The following is an 18,284-nucleotide window of genomic DNA, read 5'->3' on the forward strand; positions in this document are numbered from 1 at the left end:
GAGATGTCAGACCCAGGGATATTTTTATGTATGCAGTTCATATCATTCCACTTCCTATTTGTTTGCTTTAGTTCATTGTTCTTAACCAATCTTGGTGTAAGTTGGTGGATTTCAGGTGAATTTGATCATATTTTGCTGTCATTCAGAAAGTTGTAAAATCCCAAGTTACTGTGTCCCACTTTGACAGTCAGGAATTGAGCTTGTAGTGGGACTGCCTGAACTTGGTGTACTCCTATTTCCAGGAGCCAGGGTTGTCTTTCATTAGCTGAATTACAAATGTAAATCTTGAGGGTATCTGGAAGGCTCTGATTCTACCCAAAAAAGAATATAATAGCAAAGCTTCCCTTGTTTAATTCTTCAGAAACATGTTTCCATTGTTAGGGATAAAAATCGAACATGGCTAAAGTTGATGTCATCGAGAAGACTCCTGCGCGTAGCGCTGAGTCTTTGCTGAGGGCAGCTTGACAATAGCTTCCTGCCAGTAAGCAGGCATCAGTACCTTCTTCCAAATCATTACAAAAAAGCTAAATTAGTTAATATAAAGTAGAAAATGCTTTTTCTTTCATTTGCACTACGTCAAATACATTTATCAAATATATGGGATTTATCTTTGCTAAAGCTTTTGCAAGCTACCTGTAGAAAAAAGGCACATTCCTTCCTTATTATCTGTGCTTTTAATTTCTCTTTTTCCTTTCTTCTTTTAACTCCTCATTTTTTTTGTGTGTTTTCCTTGCCTTTGGTATCTAGTGAAATACGTATGTGTATATATGAAATGAGTGAAATACATACACACACACCCACGCAAATACAGGCTTCACTTTTGCAAGGTAATGGTAAATTTGGTAACAGTGAGGCTACTGACAACGATGTGCAGATTTGCTAACAGATTGGAGGTCTTTGGTAACATTTACATGTACAAATATTTTCATTCAACAGAATCCCCCATTTTTGGCTTGATAGAATGATGAGTAGTGTAGTCAACTGTTATAGATTCCATAGAAAATCTTAAGTTAAAAGTACTTGAAAATGGATTTTGTTAAACAGAATTACTTCACTATCTTGAGTTAATCCTATGAAATCAAGTTTCTAATTTTGCTGAATTTTAGTTTTAAATGCTGGTTGCACTGCACGTTATTGGAAGGAATTCCCCATTTTAATATTATTTATTGTAGTGCATCTTCCCTTTCAATAGAATACATAGGAAAATTTTTACAAAGGAATGCTGAGTTGAGGTGTCAAGTGTTCTCAGTACCCATGCATTCTGTAGGAGAAACTCGAATTTCACCTAATCTGATTCAGCTTCCTTTAAGGTTTCTTTAGCTGCTTGTAAAATACTGTATTTACATAGTCTTCATGTGGATAGTCTTTTCTGATTTTATTTTCCTTTTTAAAAACGTTTGCCTCACTTACAGTGGTAATGGGACCACAGAGCTTTAGTGACTCATGTAACCTGCACTGAATTTTATAAGGGAAAGGTGATGAAAATTCCTGTGTAATCAGACAGTTCCCTTAATAGCATTCTTTGTTCTGTCTTGGATAGAGACATTACCTTAAAAACTGGATGTTAAAAGCTCTTTTGTGTAGCATCTAGACACAGAATCCTTTACAAGGCCCATTAAACTTTGTTACTCCTGACACCTGTCTATTAAGACTGTCTTTTAGCAAGATTATTTCAGAAGAGCTCTGGGTTTTCATTTTTTTCTTACTCATTTTTCAAGTGCTGTACTATTAAGTTGCAAAACTGATGGGTGTTCATTGTAGCAGTGATAATGTCTTTTTAGCCTAGTAATTTACTATTCTATTGATTCCACTTAATTATGTTTTGTGTAGTGGTGGGCGAACTTGATTCAGCTTTGGACAGAAGGCATGCAACCAAGTATGGCAGTTCTACTTGAGGTGGAGAACTTGTTTGCTTGGTTTCTCTACTTATTTTTTTTCTGGATTGGAGGAAATTGCCAAGAAAAACACTAAAATTGCAAAGATACCCTAGTGACTGTGGTAACTATTTTTCTCAGCCTCTCAGTTTTGCTAGGAAGATAAAAGAACGTTGTATACTTACAGAGTATACATTGTGTCTATACTTGGTTAGGTGTTATTTTCTTTAAATAAGTAGTTTAATGTTGGTGATTTGTTTGGGCTGCCTTGAAGTGGCATGCAGCACTTTAGGTGTGCAGTACTGTTAAGTCTGTGTAGTCCTGGTTCCTAGGTTTTGGATAGAGACTTTAATAATCCAGGTTTTTTGATGTCTTGCAAGTGAACCATGATTACTTAATTTCATTCTAAGGTATTTAAGTCTAATAGCAAGTTTTTGTGAGTTAAAAATAAGCTTTAAGAAAGCTTTTGCTTTGTGAATTATGTAATTTCATTCACAATGCTAAATGCATATTGAATGTATGTGTTTCTAACATCTAGGTCATCACAAACTTAGTGAAAATGTTGAAATCTAGAGATACAAGGAGAAATTTCTGCCCACCAAATCACTGGCTCTCAGAACAAGAAAACATTAAAGCAGATAAGGTAAGAGTCATGTTCTTTTCCTTAAAGCCTTACAAGTGCCAAATTTTCAATGGTAAAGTTTTTGATTCCTGACAGTAGTAATGATGTTGATGTTGCACAGATTGTGTAGTTTAAAACTGGAATAATGTTGCTTTTCTCTGATGTAAAAGTCTTGCATCTGTTAAGAAACTTGTGTGTTAAACCACATCTCCAATCCGTAAAGTAGAACTTGCTCTTCAGTACAAGAGTGTAAATCATTGGCATTTATAGCAGAGGAGAATTGGAAATCTGGTAGCATTTAGTTGCATCTTCTCAAAGTAAAAATGCTGAATAAAAGAATTGCTCTATAGTAGGGAAAATTCTCTTCCAAAATAAAAGAAAATTCAGCAGCATTTTCTGTACTTACCTCACCTGGAAATTACTTTTTTTTTCTAAGAGCTTTTGAAAAAATGACATTGATCTTAAAAAGTGTGTATGTGTGTGCAAAAGAAAAAGCTAATACCTACTGTGGACTAGATTCCTTTGACTCATGACACATACTCAATACAAAATAAACAGAATACTTGACATCTCAACATTCAAAGTTGGCTTCTGCAGTGTCCCAAATACCAGAACTGAATGTAACATTGTGTGGTATTTTTAAATGATACATGGGATTTATATGGTATTGTTGTTAATTGTGCAGCTCTCCTGTAAGGCACAAGTGTAAGGAGGGATCATCAGAAATGAAGGCATTAAGGCATTCAGACACACTCCTGCATGTGACCTCTATATGTATTTGCTATGTAGTAGTGAATTGTATGTGTAATTAGGTCCTGTTTAACTGTAAAATCCTGTTTATTTGTGAGGTCACACAGCTGTATGTGCCATCCGCCAGACACGTCTGGAGAGTCAGGAGGATGGGGAGAATAGGACCACTGCAATCTACTTTGGATGGTAAGGCACTGACTATGCCATTTCAGCTTTGCTAAGTGAAAATAAGAGTTTGCCTTAATGGAAAGAAAATCTGTCTTTTCTACAACTCAGTTGAGTATTTTGTATTAAAGTCATGGTAGCCAAAAGCATGACAATCTTTCATAATTTTATTTCAGATATTTAAAAAATTGTGTACTTGTATGCATGTGTGTATATCTTTAAAATATTTAATGTTATTTAATTTAATAATTTCTTTGCCCAAGCTTCTGCTGGCATTGATGAGGGGAAATGATGAGGTGGAGAAACTATATGTTTTAAAAATAATGTATAAAAGGCAGTTGCATAAGATAGAAAATGAATACAGTTGCAGAAGATGTAAAGCATTGTGATTTTGCTTTTACTGTATGCTATAAAGAAACATTTTCATTATCTATTAAACTGTAACAAACAGGCTTTCCATTGATGCTTTGAGAGGCCTCCTAGAAACAGAGACTAGACAGGAGTAAGGGAATAAGGCAGGTATTTATTGGAAAGGCCTTCAAAGGTGCCCCGTGGGGAGCCAGAGGCCATTGCCAAGATGGACCCCGGGATGGACGACAGGTCACGAGTTCTTCACACTTTCATAGGTTTGGTTCATTTGCATATCAGGGTTAATTCTCCAATTAAAGCTTCAGTTTAATGATGTAATTCCCCTCAGCCTGCCCCCCTCTCAAAGGCTTTTGGTTTATACTTTTTAGACCTAGGACGGTCTGGGTGCCCTTGAAGAGCAGGCCTGGAGAGGCTTTGTTATATCTACCTAGCACAAGAGAGCAGAAATTAACAGGCTACAAGGAACTTCAGAGTTACACACTAAGCAGTACAGGATTTGAAAAATATAAAAGTTAAAACCTAAGGCATCACCATGATAAATATTAATTCCTGTTTATAAATATTGTCTCTAATTAGATAAGGCAGAAACTTAAACCCCTGAATTACTCAAAATATCAGGATTTTATGGAACTTGCCGAGAAAGATTAGAGAATTGGACAAACTTAGCAATCAGGGTAAATTTACACTAGATTAGTTGTGCCAATATGCTTTCTCATGTAGGCAGTCTGCTTCTTCCAGCTTTTCATACCTTCTTAGCTTCACTATTCTTGAATTTTACCTTGCTGTGATCAGGTAAAATAATCATTAAATCAGTGACACTTGTGCAGAATTAATAATGAATTAAAAATGGGGCCTTTAAGTGGAAAAATGAATTCGTCTACAAGAGTCCATACTCTCTTTCAAGATGGTGCAGTCTGCTGGAGTTAGTTTAGCCAGATACAGTAGATGATATAGAGACTGTAGCCTTTGACTGCTGCTATAGAGTTGTACAGAATTCAGAGCTTTGTCTAGGGTTGAAACCTAAAGACTTCTAGTGATAACTTTTATTTGAGTAGCTATGATGGTAAAAGTTTATTTTGATTACCTTATAAGTGTAGTTGCCAGATAATAACTAGTTGGCCCAGTATAAGTACTGCTGAGAACTTTTAATTATGTATTTTTTCAGTTTAGTTTCTTTCTTTGGAAGTCACCTATTCTCCACATCAGCAATCCTTTTTTTCTTCCTCTGACCTGCATGACTCTCCACCGCTGTTTATACTGTCTGGATGTTCTCCACTGTCAAATCTATTCCACATTTATCACTTCCACATTCTCCTGCTGCTGGTCTCCTTGCCCTCATACCTGCAGTACCTCGAGCTCTCTGCCTGGTCTTCCTTTCCAAAATGCCCCCAGTTCTCTCCATTTCATTACTCCCCTGGTGTGGGCAGTTGGGGGATAAGGAATGCCTGTGCTGTGCTGTGGTGTGCTGATGTGAGCAGTTGTGTGCTCTCATTCTCCTGGCTGGCTTCAGGTGAGCTGGCACACTGAGCCCAGCTCTCCTGGCTGTTCCTGTATTCAGGTCACTAAAGGAATTTCTCCTCTCTGTCAGTTGAAAATTTTCACAATACTTGGTGTTTTTGAATCTCCTATTCTCTGTCAAAGTTAAACTTCAGCTGATGAACTCAAGAGATGTGTTGGAGGTGAGATGGTGAGGAAAGATGACACAGTTGTGTTCACATAAACCTCGTTTTCATATGAAATCAGGCTAAAATGAAAGTGCAGTCAACATGAATGTGTGAAAACAAGCAGGTAACCTTGTGCACATGACTTGTTTAATCCCTCTTTACTCCATATGGGTTAAAGCCAATTAGCATGAAAGTACTGCTGAATCACATATGGTCATGTTTATTTGTGCTTTTTCATTTACTTAAATGGCAGACTTGTGAGTTCTAAATGCCCTCTATATTGATGACTCCATCCCATATTTCTCTTTAAAGAAAGAGGCTGTGATGGAGAAATGCAGATAAAATTGACTAATTGACTGAAATAATTGAACTGTCGAAGTCATGTAATAGTTTACCTTTGCTGTACATGCACTTTTTATTTAAAATGCTTTTAACTGTTAGCTTAATAGGCTTCATACATTGACTTTAATTAAAAACGTTTACTAAGTAAACTAAAGGTAATCACAACTAAGCATTTTGTCAGAAATTCCAAAAGCTTGCAATGTTGAAACCTGCCCCCAATGAATATATATCAAGAATAGTGATGTTTAGGGTCATATCCTATTAAATTGGTGCTTCAAATATTCCTACTTAAAGTGCTTTGAGGATTTAAAAAACAATCGAAAAAGACCATTGAAGTGTTCAGTCCAGCAAGATGCTTGTCACCATGGGTAGAAGCCAAAGAAAAAACCTTGAAACTGTCAGCAAAAACTTCCAGAGAGGGTATGACATGAAGCACTTACTTATTTTGTAATACATTCTATGAGTAGTCCAGACTCTGCAGTCTTTTTTCAGAGAGGTGGTTATTTCATGAAAATGGAACAGCCAAGGAACTGGAGATGTTGTTTCCTTGGTAGACTGAAGCCAGGTGGACCTTTGGCTGCAATGTCTCATCAGTGAGCAATGCTGCAATTAATTAATTTACAGTCAGATAGGTGCTCACCAGCTGAGTTTCCTCCCATGAAATTAGAGCAGGATTGTCATTTCTACTGTGCATCACCAAAAGTGGAGTTGTTTTCTAAAAATACCTTCTGTAGGTTCAAAGGAGCTGCACAGTAGTTTGGGAGCTGCGTGAATGAGCCTCTCTGCTGTGGCTTCTTGAATTCTTCTCCAGTATTTTTGTCTTAAGTACATTATACAGGCTCTTGATGATGTTTTCACTGTTCCTGCAATGACTGGGATTTAATGTGGTCACTGTGACTTTGCTGTTAGCAGAGAAAACTCATTGAAATGAGTATTATCTTTCTGTTGGTTTCCTTAGATTTGGTTTCATTCTTAAGGTTTTTACCTAAAATGACTTGATTGAAGGTAGATGCTGTAGTTGGAAGCACAATAACTGTAAACTATTTTGATCATCAGGGGAACTCCTGTTAGGAATATTGTATATTCCTGCAATGAAAGTTCTAAATTATCACAATTACTAGTTGTCTTCTATCATGCATTTTTTCCTAATTCGTAAGATAAAATGTCAATAGGAAGATTTTTTTTCTGAATAAAATAGAGGTAAAAAAGTATGTATTTTTTAATGCATTCTGTTTTCGGTGTGTTTTCACTACTTAAATTTCAGTTTGCCTGTAGCAACTAATGTTTAAAGAAAGGTAAGGCTTTGACTAAATATGTAGTAAATAAAACTATTTTAATGTGTGTATTTTTATACAAAGTGAATTGAGTCACTTGATACAAAATAAACTGTTTAAAAAAATGTTCTTTCCAAAATTTTTAAAATTATTATTTCTATTTTAAGTGGGTTTGGAACCAGCACCTCTTTCTGTATCTGAAGAACGACAACTTGCAATTCTGACAGAGCTACCTTTTGTAGTTCCTTTTGAAGAAAGAGTAAAGGTACCTACTTTCTAATTTAATATGCAATTGGTTTTTTAACCTTTTTGTTTTGAGTAAGTGTAAAAAGAACACTTATTGAAGTAGAAACTGGATCAATTCCCTGCAGAAGGATGTGGCAGTCTGCACTGTTTTTCTTCAGTACTCACACAGCAACTGGACATTTGAAGTTAATGACTTCTCACTTATTTTCCTGCTTATATTGCCCTTTATAATAATTGCACTAGAGTTAGAAACATTTATTCTGAGACAGATGAGAGCAGTTTGCAGTCCTGGCTCAGTGATGGCTCTACATGATTGCACCCTCTTGTGGTGGCACTGCACCGACTGGTTGTGTTCTGTACCCGAGTACAGGGTCACAGCTGGGGACTTGGGTGCACTGGGTGGATTTGCTCCAAATGAGATGATGGATGCCCATTTTGGGAAAATATCACTTAGAGATTAAGTTCCTGCTCAGTAGCTGAATTTTAATAGAGTGTATAGCTTAAAACTTGCAAGACTCTTGTACTTGATTGGATTTGCTTTTTAATTTTTTAAAATTTTATAGATGTAATTGTTAATTCTGTTACCTATTTCAGTTTGCATCATAAATATTCTTAAAGTTTTTTTTCTGTTAAGCACGTGTTTTTTTAACTGGTTTAGTTTTCAACAGTACCAATTATTTAAAAACTGCTCCCTAAATTGTCTTGGAAATGTTAAGTTTTGAGACACCATCAAGGGAATGAAGAGTAATTCCTTACGGAGAGTTGGTCTTTATTTGTCAGAACAGACAGGGACAGCTTTGGTAGAAAATGCATGTTTTTTTCTCAGGTTTCTATGAAACAGTTGTTCCAACAAAACATCTTATTACTGTATGGCAATACCACACTAGGATTACAGGGAAATGATAAGAATTGACCTCAAGCAGGGATCTCTATGTCATGACTTAGTCACTGCTTTCCAACCTCTGGACTTCTTAAAGCTGTGTTGAGATGCATAAATGTTAGGTTTTTGGAATTCATAAAGCCTTGTTTGGTGCAGTTGGAATTCATAGAACCTTGTGTGCTTTTATCACAAAAACTGAAGTAACAATTGCATGAGAACTGGAGATAAGGATAAAGCTACAGACTGAACTTCTTTAGTTCAAAGAGGAGATCCTGTTACACTGTGTTTTGGAACAAGTGTGTATGGTCCTTTTTGTGTAATAGTGGGAGTCAGCATTCCTTTGGAGTCTCCCACTGCCTCTACAGAGCAACTTGCAATAAGGTTTTTTTTTTTTTTTCCCTTTTGGTCAGTTGCTGTCTACTGCTCTGTAATTTAATATGGTGATGCAGCTCAGTGCTGCTTGTGCGTGTGGGTTGTTCCATATGCCCTTTCATTTTCTGACTTCCTTATGACATTTTTACCTTGAATTACCAGATAACAGGTACTCTTACAAGAAATTGCAGAGTCCAGTTCCATGGTAAGCTCATCAGCTTTCTGGCCCCAGGGAGTGTTTTCCCCTTCAGCCTTAAGGCACTTGGGGTGCACCTTTCAGTCTGTGGGAGGTAATGAATCCAATTTGTAGGAAGTGCCTTGGTTTTCACCTCCTTAGGCCATATGTGGGGCAGCTTGCCTGTGGTGGGTGATGCTGCTTCCCATGGTGTGTGCTTCAGTCAGCACTGCTTGTTTTTCTGTGTGTTAGTCTGAAGTCATTACAAACGCTTCAGCTGCGCATTAAGGTTCTCATTTTCAGGACTAACATGTACTTGAACATTGGCTTATGCAGGGAGTCAGTAGCAAAAAGAGTTTTGCTATGAGATGTAATACCAGGTGATTCTTTCCATCTGGAGTTGGGTAACAATAATTAATAAACTGTATCTAGTCCTTTGTCAGGAAGGAGAACATATTCTCATGCTCTGTACATTAAAAAAAAAGGTGCCTGTGGCTACCTGTCATGATGTTATAAAACTGTAGAAAAATTAAGGCCAGAAGGGACCTCTGGAGGTACTATAGTCCACATCTTTCCTCATACAAGAGTAACTTCAGACTTGGGCAGCATGCACAAGGACTTGTCCAGATGAGTTTTGACTATCTCCAAAGATGGAGATTTCACAAACTCGTGTAACCTTTTCCAATACTTAATCACTCCTATTATGAACTTTTTTCTTTATGTCCATTCCTTGTTTCTCTTTCTGCAGCTTAGGACTATTTTCTCTTCTTTTCCTCCTGTGTACCTTAGGAAAGATTCCTGCTTTGTCTATATTGTAATCTTCCTGGTTGGAAAGCATCTTCTCCACTAGGAACATTTGCCCATAAAAGCAGTAGATTTGAGACCTTACTCTAGCTTTGTCTGCTGTGGTCAGATTTCCTCTTCCATGGTAAATTTGTTGTTTTTTAAAATTCCTGCAGACTCTTACTTAAAAACATGGTCTGACATATTTCTGGGAGATTATATCCCTTGGAAAATGTACTAGACTATTTATTAAATATGGGAATGGTGGCAAGAGAGAATATAGTAAATATACACTCCCTGGATCGAGGGAATATTATTGTACATGAGGCAACCCGCTCCCATGCTACGTATTGGCATAGAAACACAGGTAGCTACAGTTGCTCTTCAGGTGAACAGGTTCCTCTTGTGAAGACTTGAAAAGGGACAATGAGAAGTTCAATTTGTACTTCACCTGGCAAATGTTTTTTTAATTGGTATGATGCTCTTTTTTTTAATATGGCAGTAATATCCATGATTTTATTTTATCTGACGTATTTGTTCACTTGTGCAAGGGAAACTGGTACCTCTTTTCTTATTAGTGAGAATGTTCCTGACCATTGCAAACAGCAACAAAATATTATTTACCAGTATTGAGGATAACCTCTGTGTGTGCGAAATACTCACGGGACTTTTTTCCTTTATTTTTGAATACTTCGCATTTCAGAACTCTGAAAGTTAGGGAGAGGAAACTGGAATCACCGGCACAATGTCTGTAGATGTGCCTCTTTATGTAGAAAGAGCTGAGGATGATACCTTAGCACAGAAAAGTTCTTTGCATTTCTGTCCCCCTCCTCCCCTTGCCTGGGTCATGGCTCTGTATTAAGTTTCTGCAGCTGTGTGAGAGAGAAGACAGATTACTTGAAAGTGAGTGCCAGAAGCAGCTCAAAGGACAGTAACAGTAGTGAATAACCGTCTCTCATTGAATATTTAGATCTGCACAGTGACATGATTGCTCTTCTCGCTCATTTTAACAGATTTTTCAAAGACTGATCTATGCTGATAAACAAGAAGTTCAAGGAGATGGGCCATTTTTGGATGGAATTAATGTCACTATCAGAAGAAATTATATTTATGAAGATGCTTATGATAAACTTTCTCCCGAGAATGGTAGGTTTACAGTTAAGCTATCAGCTTATTATAACACTTTATTCTTACCATGGAGTTACATATTTGCTTATTTGACTGGTATGCTGTAGGTGTATCAGCTCTGAGATGTCAAAGTTCTTAGAAGGTAAATTTCCTTGTTTTTACGGAAGTAATTATCACCCATATTCTTTCTGATTATTGCAGTCTAAATAATCTCTTTACAACCTACTTTTACAGTGCTTTTCTTCCCATTTACTCATCCAAATAATTGTAATTTGTTTATTTTTCGATGTAGTTCATTAGATATTATCTGCTTTGATAATCTTTGCCAGCAAATACATATGGACTGAACAGGATTTGCTGAGTACAATGTGTCTGATAATAGTGCAGGGCTCTTTTTAATGATTGGATGTAGTACTGTAAATTTTACTGCATTGAATTAAATCACATGTTCGTGTGAATCTGTGTGAATCTTGCACTCACAGTATTTTATATAAGCAATTTTCAAGTTATTCTTGGGTCTCTTTTAAATATTTTGTAGGATTTTTTTTCTTCCCCTACCTATGATCTTTTCCACTCCTTTTTTTGATGACTCTTAAAACAAGACCTTTTCTACAAAGTGAATGTTTCACAAACTGAATATTCCAAAATTCAAGCCAGTAATAAGAATTTTGCTACTGTTTACTAGGTCAGTTTTTATTCTAGCATATATAGTTTTGTGTGTAGGTACATGTGGTTTTATCCATACAAAACTGATGCAGACAGTTGCATTTGAGTTTGTCTCTCTCCTTTCTCTGCAGAACCTGACCTAAAAAAGCGCATTCGTGTTCACTTGCTTAATGCACACGGTCTTGATGAAGCTGGTATTGATGGTGGTGGAATTTTCAGAGAATTTCTGAATGAACTTCTCAAATCAGGATTTAACCCTAACCAGGGGTTTTTTAAGACCACCAATGAGGGACTGCTTTACCCTAACCCTGCTGCACAGATGCTCGTTGGAGACTCGTATGCACGACATTACTACTTCCTTGGAAGAATGCTTGGAAAGGTAAAAACAGTGTTGGGTAATAGAAAGCTATAGCAGTACTGAAATTATTCAGTTACGTTTTTTTCTAATTAGGAGGGGTTTTTCTAGGCTTAAGAGAAAATAGCTTTCAGATGTTGGGTCTGAATGTTACTACTACAGATCAGCTACATTTCTGGTTGATTTCAATAAATTGTACACTTGGGAAGTACAGGAAATTTGCGATATCCTGACTGACAGTTGAGCAAAGTTTGCATGTTTGGTTCTGTGTATATCCTCGTGCTTAAGGTTAAGTTCGTTGAAGCCACTAGACCTGCTCTGCTTATTGTGATTTTCAACCTGGAGCTTTCTTGGAATATGACTGCATTTCCATCATTTGAAATACATGAAATGGATGTTTTAAACAGTTTCTAGTTGTATGAGGTATACAATTCTGGCCAGCATGTAAAATTTGCCATCAGCATTTACCATACTTAAGAGCCACGTGCAAATTAATTTTCACGTATTCTGTTCGGGGTTTTGTACGTTTTACATATTTCTTGAGTTTTAGTGCTTGATAATTTGGTGATATGAATGTTCAAAGGCTAAGAGATGCTTGTTGAGCTAGATGAAAAATGAAGGGGGAAGAAAAAAGAGAGAAACCATTACAAACATTAATTACATTCAATTTTCTTTTATGGTCAGGTTTAATACTGAGGCTATTTCATTCTGAGCGCTTGAAATAATTTTTATAAAGCTAATAATTGTGAAACAAAGTTTGGAATACAAATTCAATTTCAGAAAAAGAAAGTATTAATTGCTACTGAGCTGTCTAATACTGAAGGTATTTAAGATATAAAAGTCTCATTTAAGTGCCTGAAGTATTTTGGAGGCTAAAATCCTGCTGCCTTGCAGTGAGATTTGAAGTGCAGTTGGATGTCTTTGTAGTGTAGCTGGAAGTGGTTTCAAGGGATGTTGTTGGCAAACTTGAATTGTTGAAACAGTGCTGTGCTTGGGAGTTGCCAGTCAACTGATTTAGATAAAACTGCCTCTTTGTAAGCAAATCTCCTGCTAATGGATCCTCGCTACTGCCATATCCAAACTTCTTAGAGAATGGAAATTACAAATCAGCCATTTCAATAAATAATCTTTGAGTGATGTTCTCACACTCAGAGTGGAGATGGATTCAGTACTAATACAATAGTTTGTAATTGTGTCTGATACTACATATCCAAGCTTCATTTTCTTTCTGCATGTATAGATTTTTGGAGTGGGAAAGCAAATACTTGTGGTATTGTTAAGGAAGTTACTGCACCACAAAAATGTTTTGTGTATATCTTGGAAGGAGGCAGGGCTCAACTGTCAGGGGAAGTTTGAAACATTATTTAAAAAAAAAAAGATTGTAATTTGGAGTCTTTAGTTTCCTCTGTTAAAACAACACATTGCCTTCTGTAATTGAATTTCAAATCTTAGCAGAGAGACAGAAGTTGCAAAATGTGTTCTATCTCACAGAGAGCTACAAGTGGAGTTTTACTTTTGTCTTTTTAAAATCAGAGAATCTACTATTTAACATTTTGAAAGCATAAACTGTTTTTGTATTTGCAGTATGTTTAGATAAGGTAAGAATTGACGGTGCTACTTAATAATTACCCTTGCCCAGGTGCACAGACACATTTTTAGTAGCGTATTTAGAGACTTGATGAATTAAATAGAAAGATAAGGCACGACCATACTGTTCAAAACCTGCCAGTATTGTGATCTTGGTTAGGTTATTGAATACCCACTCATCCGCTTTCAAAAATGTGTCCATTTTATGCTTTGCACAGGGCTATTTGAGAGCAATAGTGGATTATTAAAAGCCCCTTTGCAAACAAAATAGATATAATGCAAAGGAAGCAATCACGCATCCACAGCAATTTCTTATTTGTGGAAACCAGTATGTAAAGAGTGCTGCCACCAAAAACTCTCACGTAAGAAGCTTCAATGTTATCAGAAAACAAATACATTAAAATATAATAATTTATAGAAATTCTCTGTCTCTTGGTAACCACTTCGTACTAATACCAAATGCATTTAACTTTCAGCACCATAAAGTTACACCTAATTCAGTTTTCCTTCTCATTAGGAAGTTTCTAACAGCTTGGCATCTTCTTTGTTAATTGGTCAGTTCAGAACCAGAAACATCTGAAAATTTAAAGCTTGTCTTGAAAAATGGTGTATCTGAAAATGTAAATAATTTTAATCCTGGATAAATTACTGACTTTTGGGTGTATTTTTCTAGTTAATGAAGAAATGAAAATCTGTGTACAAAATGCATAGCTTGTTCATGCAAGTTTTGTAGTCACTGGATGAGCAAAAGGTCTTGTAGAAATAATATTGTGTGATCATGTAATTGCATGTGTTGTCTGAAATCATCCTTTAAAAAAAAAGCAGAAATGAGTTTGCTTAAACAGCAGCTACTCAAACACTTCCAAAGTTTACATTTCTCAGCTGTCAGTGACTTTACTCTGAAATGTAAATATTACCTTAGCACTGGTGCCTTTTAAGCATTTTCCTTTCTCTTCCTTAGAAGTTAAAGCTCAGCTTGCTGGGCACACCCTTGGTAAGAGTTTGCCATTGCCGGAGGGGTTGGAAACTTGGACCTCTCGGTGTTGCCCACTGCATGCACAGCTGGGGTTCTCTGAGTCCCAGGCCTTGCTTGAGAGCCAAGGGTGTCCTGGGCTGTCAGGAACATTCAGGTAGAGGAGCTCTAACCCCAAATCCTCTTTGTTGTCCTCTCTGGAAAGCAAAGTCTTCTTGTCTCATGTGGTGTCCCGGAAGGATGGATGGTCTGGATGCCATGATCCTTTTCCTCTCTCAGTAGGTGGTTTTGGGCTGTGGGCAGGCACCTGGTTTGGTTCCACTTCCTTTCCACATGCAGTAATTGTTGTTCTGGCTGCACTAAAAGTCTCCCCACGTGCAGACTCTCCTGCTGCAGGTTTGGCAGTGTAGTGGAATTGACTCAGGAAAACACAAAAGGTACTTTTTTGACAGACTGCCAAGAAGCAACAAAGCAAGGAAATTTGGAAGCAACACCTGAGCATGTTAAATGAGGATTTTCTCCATGCTGATTCTTGAGTGGTCTGCTCCAAACCTGAAAAGAGGGAAACACTGGTTAACCATTTCAGCAGAAACAGTGCTTGGTAGAACAGTGATGGAGAATTAAAATCTGAACTTCACCATGTTCTGACCTAAACTCAGTCTAGTATATGCCATATTTCTCCATTTCCCATTTACATTTGCATTTATTCAATGATCTTACTGTGACAGATGTTGTGGGAAAGGACATTATTTGCATTTGGAATTCTTTGACATCAAGCTGCTAATTCTTAGGATAATTTACTTAAATTCCATGAAGTATCAGCATTAGTTTAAGAATATGGCAGGAAATCCATAGATAGATTAGTATGATAATTTTTATGGTTTCCTCTTCTTCCCTTTTGACATAAACCTGCTAGTTCTTGCATTTATTTTGTTTTGCAGTGACTGTCTTTGCATGTTAAACAGAGTGACTCTGCCACTGGAGATTTTTGTATAGTACACTCAGTGTCTTTGAATTTACTGAATTCTACCATCTCCACCTCTCTTATTCCAGAATATTGAATAGAACTTGTGAGTCACACCACACGTTCATGTTGCTGAAGAACATCTATTTTTGAAATATAATAAGTCCCCTTTTCTAAGCAATAGAACCTGCAGTTCTTGGAAGACACTAAGGTTTTCTGAAAATATTTAGATTTGTTTTGCCAAAAGCCAACTTTTGTCTTAAATGATTGGGAAAGCAATATGGAGAACAAAATGTCTTTTGAGATGTTTTGAACTGAGTCCTTCCTTTGTGGAACCAAATAAAGAACTTTGATAGAAGAAGCAGCAAGAATTGAGAAAAACTAATGTGTTCATTTTAACTTTTAGCATTATTTTGGTGGTGGATACAATCTAGGTTTAGTTCTTTGCTCGTTAATATTTAGTGGTATATAGGAGGTCAGTAATTTGCCTGGACTTGTGGATATTATACTGATGAAAGTCAAAGTTGTTTATTTTCTTATGAGTTTTTGTAGTTCACTGATTTAAGATCGAACAGACTGTTCTTTGCACATACCTAAATGTTGTTAAATATATATAATTGAAAAAAGTTATAAAATAAGTTCTTGCGTAAAAAGAATCTTTAGAAGAGTAATAGTAGATCAAATACAGATTTTATTACACTGCAAGTAAATGTGGGACCTAATTATTGATTAGGTTATTTTTCTGTATCTTAGAGTAGTGTGCCTTATGGTTACTGTTTGTAACTTTGAACAGAGCTGTAAGAGATCATTTTTTGTGTGAGATATTGTGCCTGTCTGGAAGGTGCAATTCTAAGATGAGCAGTGTCTGTAGAATCCATTCTGCAGAAAAACTAAAGTAGTTCTTAATCATCCTTGGGCTTTATCTAAGAAGTATGGAATTAGGGGAGTCCTTTCATAGCAAGATCTGCATCAGATCCTAAACTCTTAAATTATAAACTAGCAGCACATATGGAGTTAGAACATTCAAGGAAACATTTCTGATAAGATACGTGAGTGTCGTTTGTGCACCAAAAGCTTGTAGAGAGCAAACAAAGCAAGAGAACTGTACAATGAGAACGGAGTTTCATATACTTGATTATTTGGAAGGATGGTGTGTCAAGCATTGCCTTGCCACTCTGACTGTTGAAGGGTGGGGGTTTTATCCTTCTGATTTTTAGGCTGCCCTTTCCCTTTTCTTATTGGCCACTTAATTAGATCCGCTGTAGCTTGGATAAGTCAGTACACCCTTAATTGATTTGTGCTGCAGCCACAATTGATACTGCTAGTACCTGGAAAGGTAGGAATGGGATTGGTGGTACTGATGCAAAGAGGAGGTGATTGGTATAAGCTCTTTGTTCTGTTAATTTCAGTTACCTTCCCCATGATTTTGTAGATTCAGCATTTTGCTTAAAAGCAAATTAGCTGATGATCATTTGTCTCAGAAAATCCTGAATCATCTGATATGGAATCAAAACAGGAATTTACCATGGAAAGTGGCATGGTCCTTTAATTATACACTTACAGTGCGGAAACACAATCGTAAGAGAGCAGAATTGATACCTTATGGAAGTTATTTCATGATTTATGAATGCAGATGTAAACTAATCTGAATCTATTTTCTGACACAGTTATTCAGCTTGACAATTCCTTTGTGTACTGGTGCATTTAACAAAACCAATTATCTTTTGATTACAAATAGCTATGTTAGTAGTAGCCTTGTAAATATATGTGTAGCGCTAAAGACTACTGAAATTTGGTATTTTAACTCTAAATCTTTAGGAAGGAAAAGTGTTTATTGATGGATTGTGATATTTATTGGGTCATAATGTATTTAAATTTTCTTTAATGCATATGTTAGTGATTGTTTACCGTGATAAAGTGCATAGAGGTCTCTGCAAGGAGTTCTGCATGGAAAGAATTACCTCATGTCAGTGGTCACTCTCAATTAAAAGTTCCATTAGCAGATGATTCCTGCTTCTGGTTTGTGTACTGATTGCATTTTATTGCCTCTAAATCAGGTTCCTAGACAGGGAATAAATAAACAGTTAAGAGTGTGTGGTAATGGTATCCTGATCTTTTTTCACAGTTGGGAACACCTACATCCATTCCAATCAATTAGGTTTGGAATATTTACTGAAATTCTTAATTCTCTTTGAACTTTAAAAATTACTAGTTTCACTGCTATTAAAATACAGATTTATCTTAGAAGCATATCCAGAGGTTAGTTATATAGTAGTAAGTGTTTATTTTATGTCAGAAGAGTAAACTTTAATAAGGAGGAGAAGTTTTCCTTTTATCTTCAGTTCTTCTTAAATTATGTTTAAATTTGAGACAAGAAAAATCTATTAAGCCTTTACTGGAACTTCAGTAATGAATGATAACTCTCAGTTACTCAGTACATCCACAGGTATCTATAGTGCTTCCTCTCTCACCCCTCAAAACCCTCCAAATTACATTGATAGCAATTTGTGTCATATTTATGGCATAAGTTACTGAGATAACTGTTCCTATTAAATGAGAAAGAAACTATCAAACTGATGAAATGGTAGTTTTCTGCAAGTACTGGCAATTCTGAAGCACTCTGTTTTGGTAATAAACATAATTGTAATTAAACTAAATACATTCTTAATTCTTAGAATAAAAATACTATCATGACTTTCCATTTTTAAATGAAAAATTAACTCAAGGTCATTACACTTGATATGATCCAATGAAGTCTTTGGGAATGGATCCTTACATTTTTCTGGTCCTGTGTTCATGAGTTAGGAGTTTGGTCTGTGCTGCCAAACCCCTGCGATCCATGTCAGGGATTTGCACTGGCTGCAGCACCTGTGACAGGCAGGTCCTTCATGCCTGAGTCTTGCCGCTCCAAATCTCTGAAACTTCTATAAACTTGTACTTACTGACCTTCAAATTCCCACTGAGTGGGAAATCTGAAGTAAAACCAATTTACAAAAGGCTTTTTCTAAAAGAAAAATATAATAAAAATAATTTAAAAATCTGATTATATTAGCAAGGGCTATTAATAAAGCTCGCAGAAGCCTAATTACAGGCAT

The 18,284-nt window shown here is 36.4% G+C and overlaps 1 protein-coding gene across 1 annotated transcript in view; it reads left to right on the forward strand.

Moving 5' to 3' along the window:
* The window catches only part of UBE3C (ubiquitin protein ligase E3C), a 73,465-nt gene that overhangs the window by 32,363 nt on the left and 22,818 nt on the right, over positions 1–18,284 (forward strand). Inside the window, exons 14-18 of the mRNA XM_032099205.1 lie at positions 2,413–2,517; positions 3,345–3,432; positions 7,228–7,325; positions 10,530–10,662; positions 11,442–11,689. Of these exons, the coding sequence (XP_031955096.1) occupies positions 2,413–2,517; positions 3,345–3,432; positions 7,228–7,325; positions 10,530–10,662; positions 11,442–11,689 (672 nt within the window). The remainder of the gene's footprint in view (positions 1–2,412; positions 2,518–3,344; positions 3,433–7,227; positions 7,326–10,529; positions 10,663–11,441; positions 11,690–18,284) is intronic.

The sequence above is a fragment of the Corvus moneduloides genome, chromosome 1, assembly GCF_009650955.1.
Source record: "Corvus moneduloides isolate bCorMon1 chromosome 1, bCorMon1.pri, whole genome shotgun sequence".
NCBI lineage: Eukaryota > Metazoa > Chordata > Aves > Passeriformes > Corvidae > Corvus > Corvus moneduloides.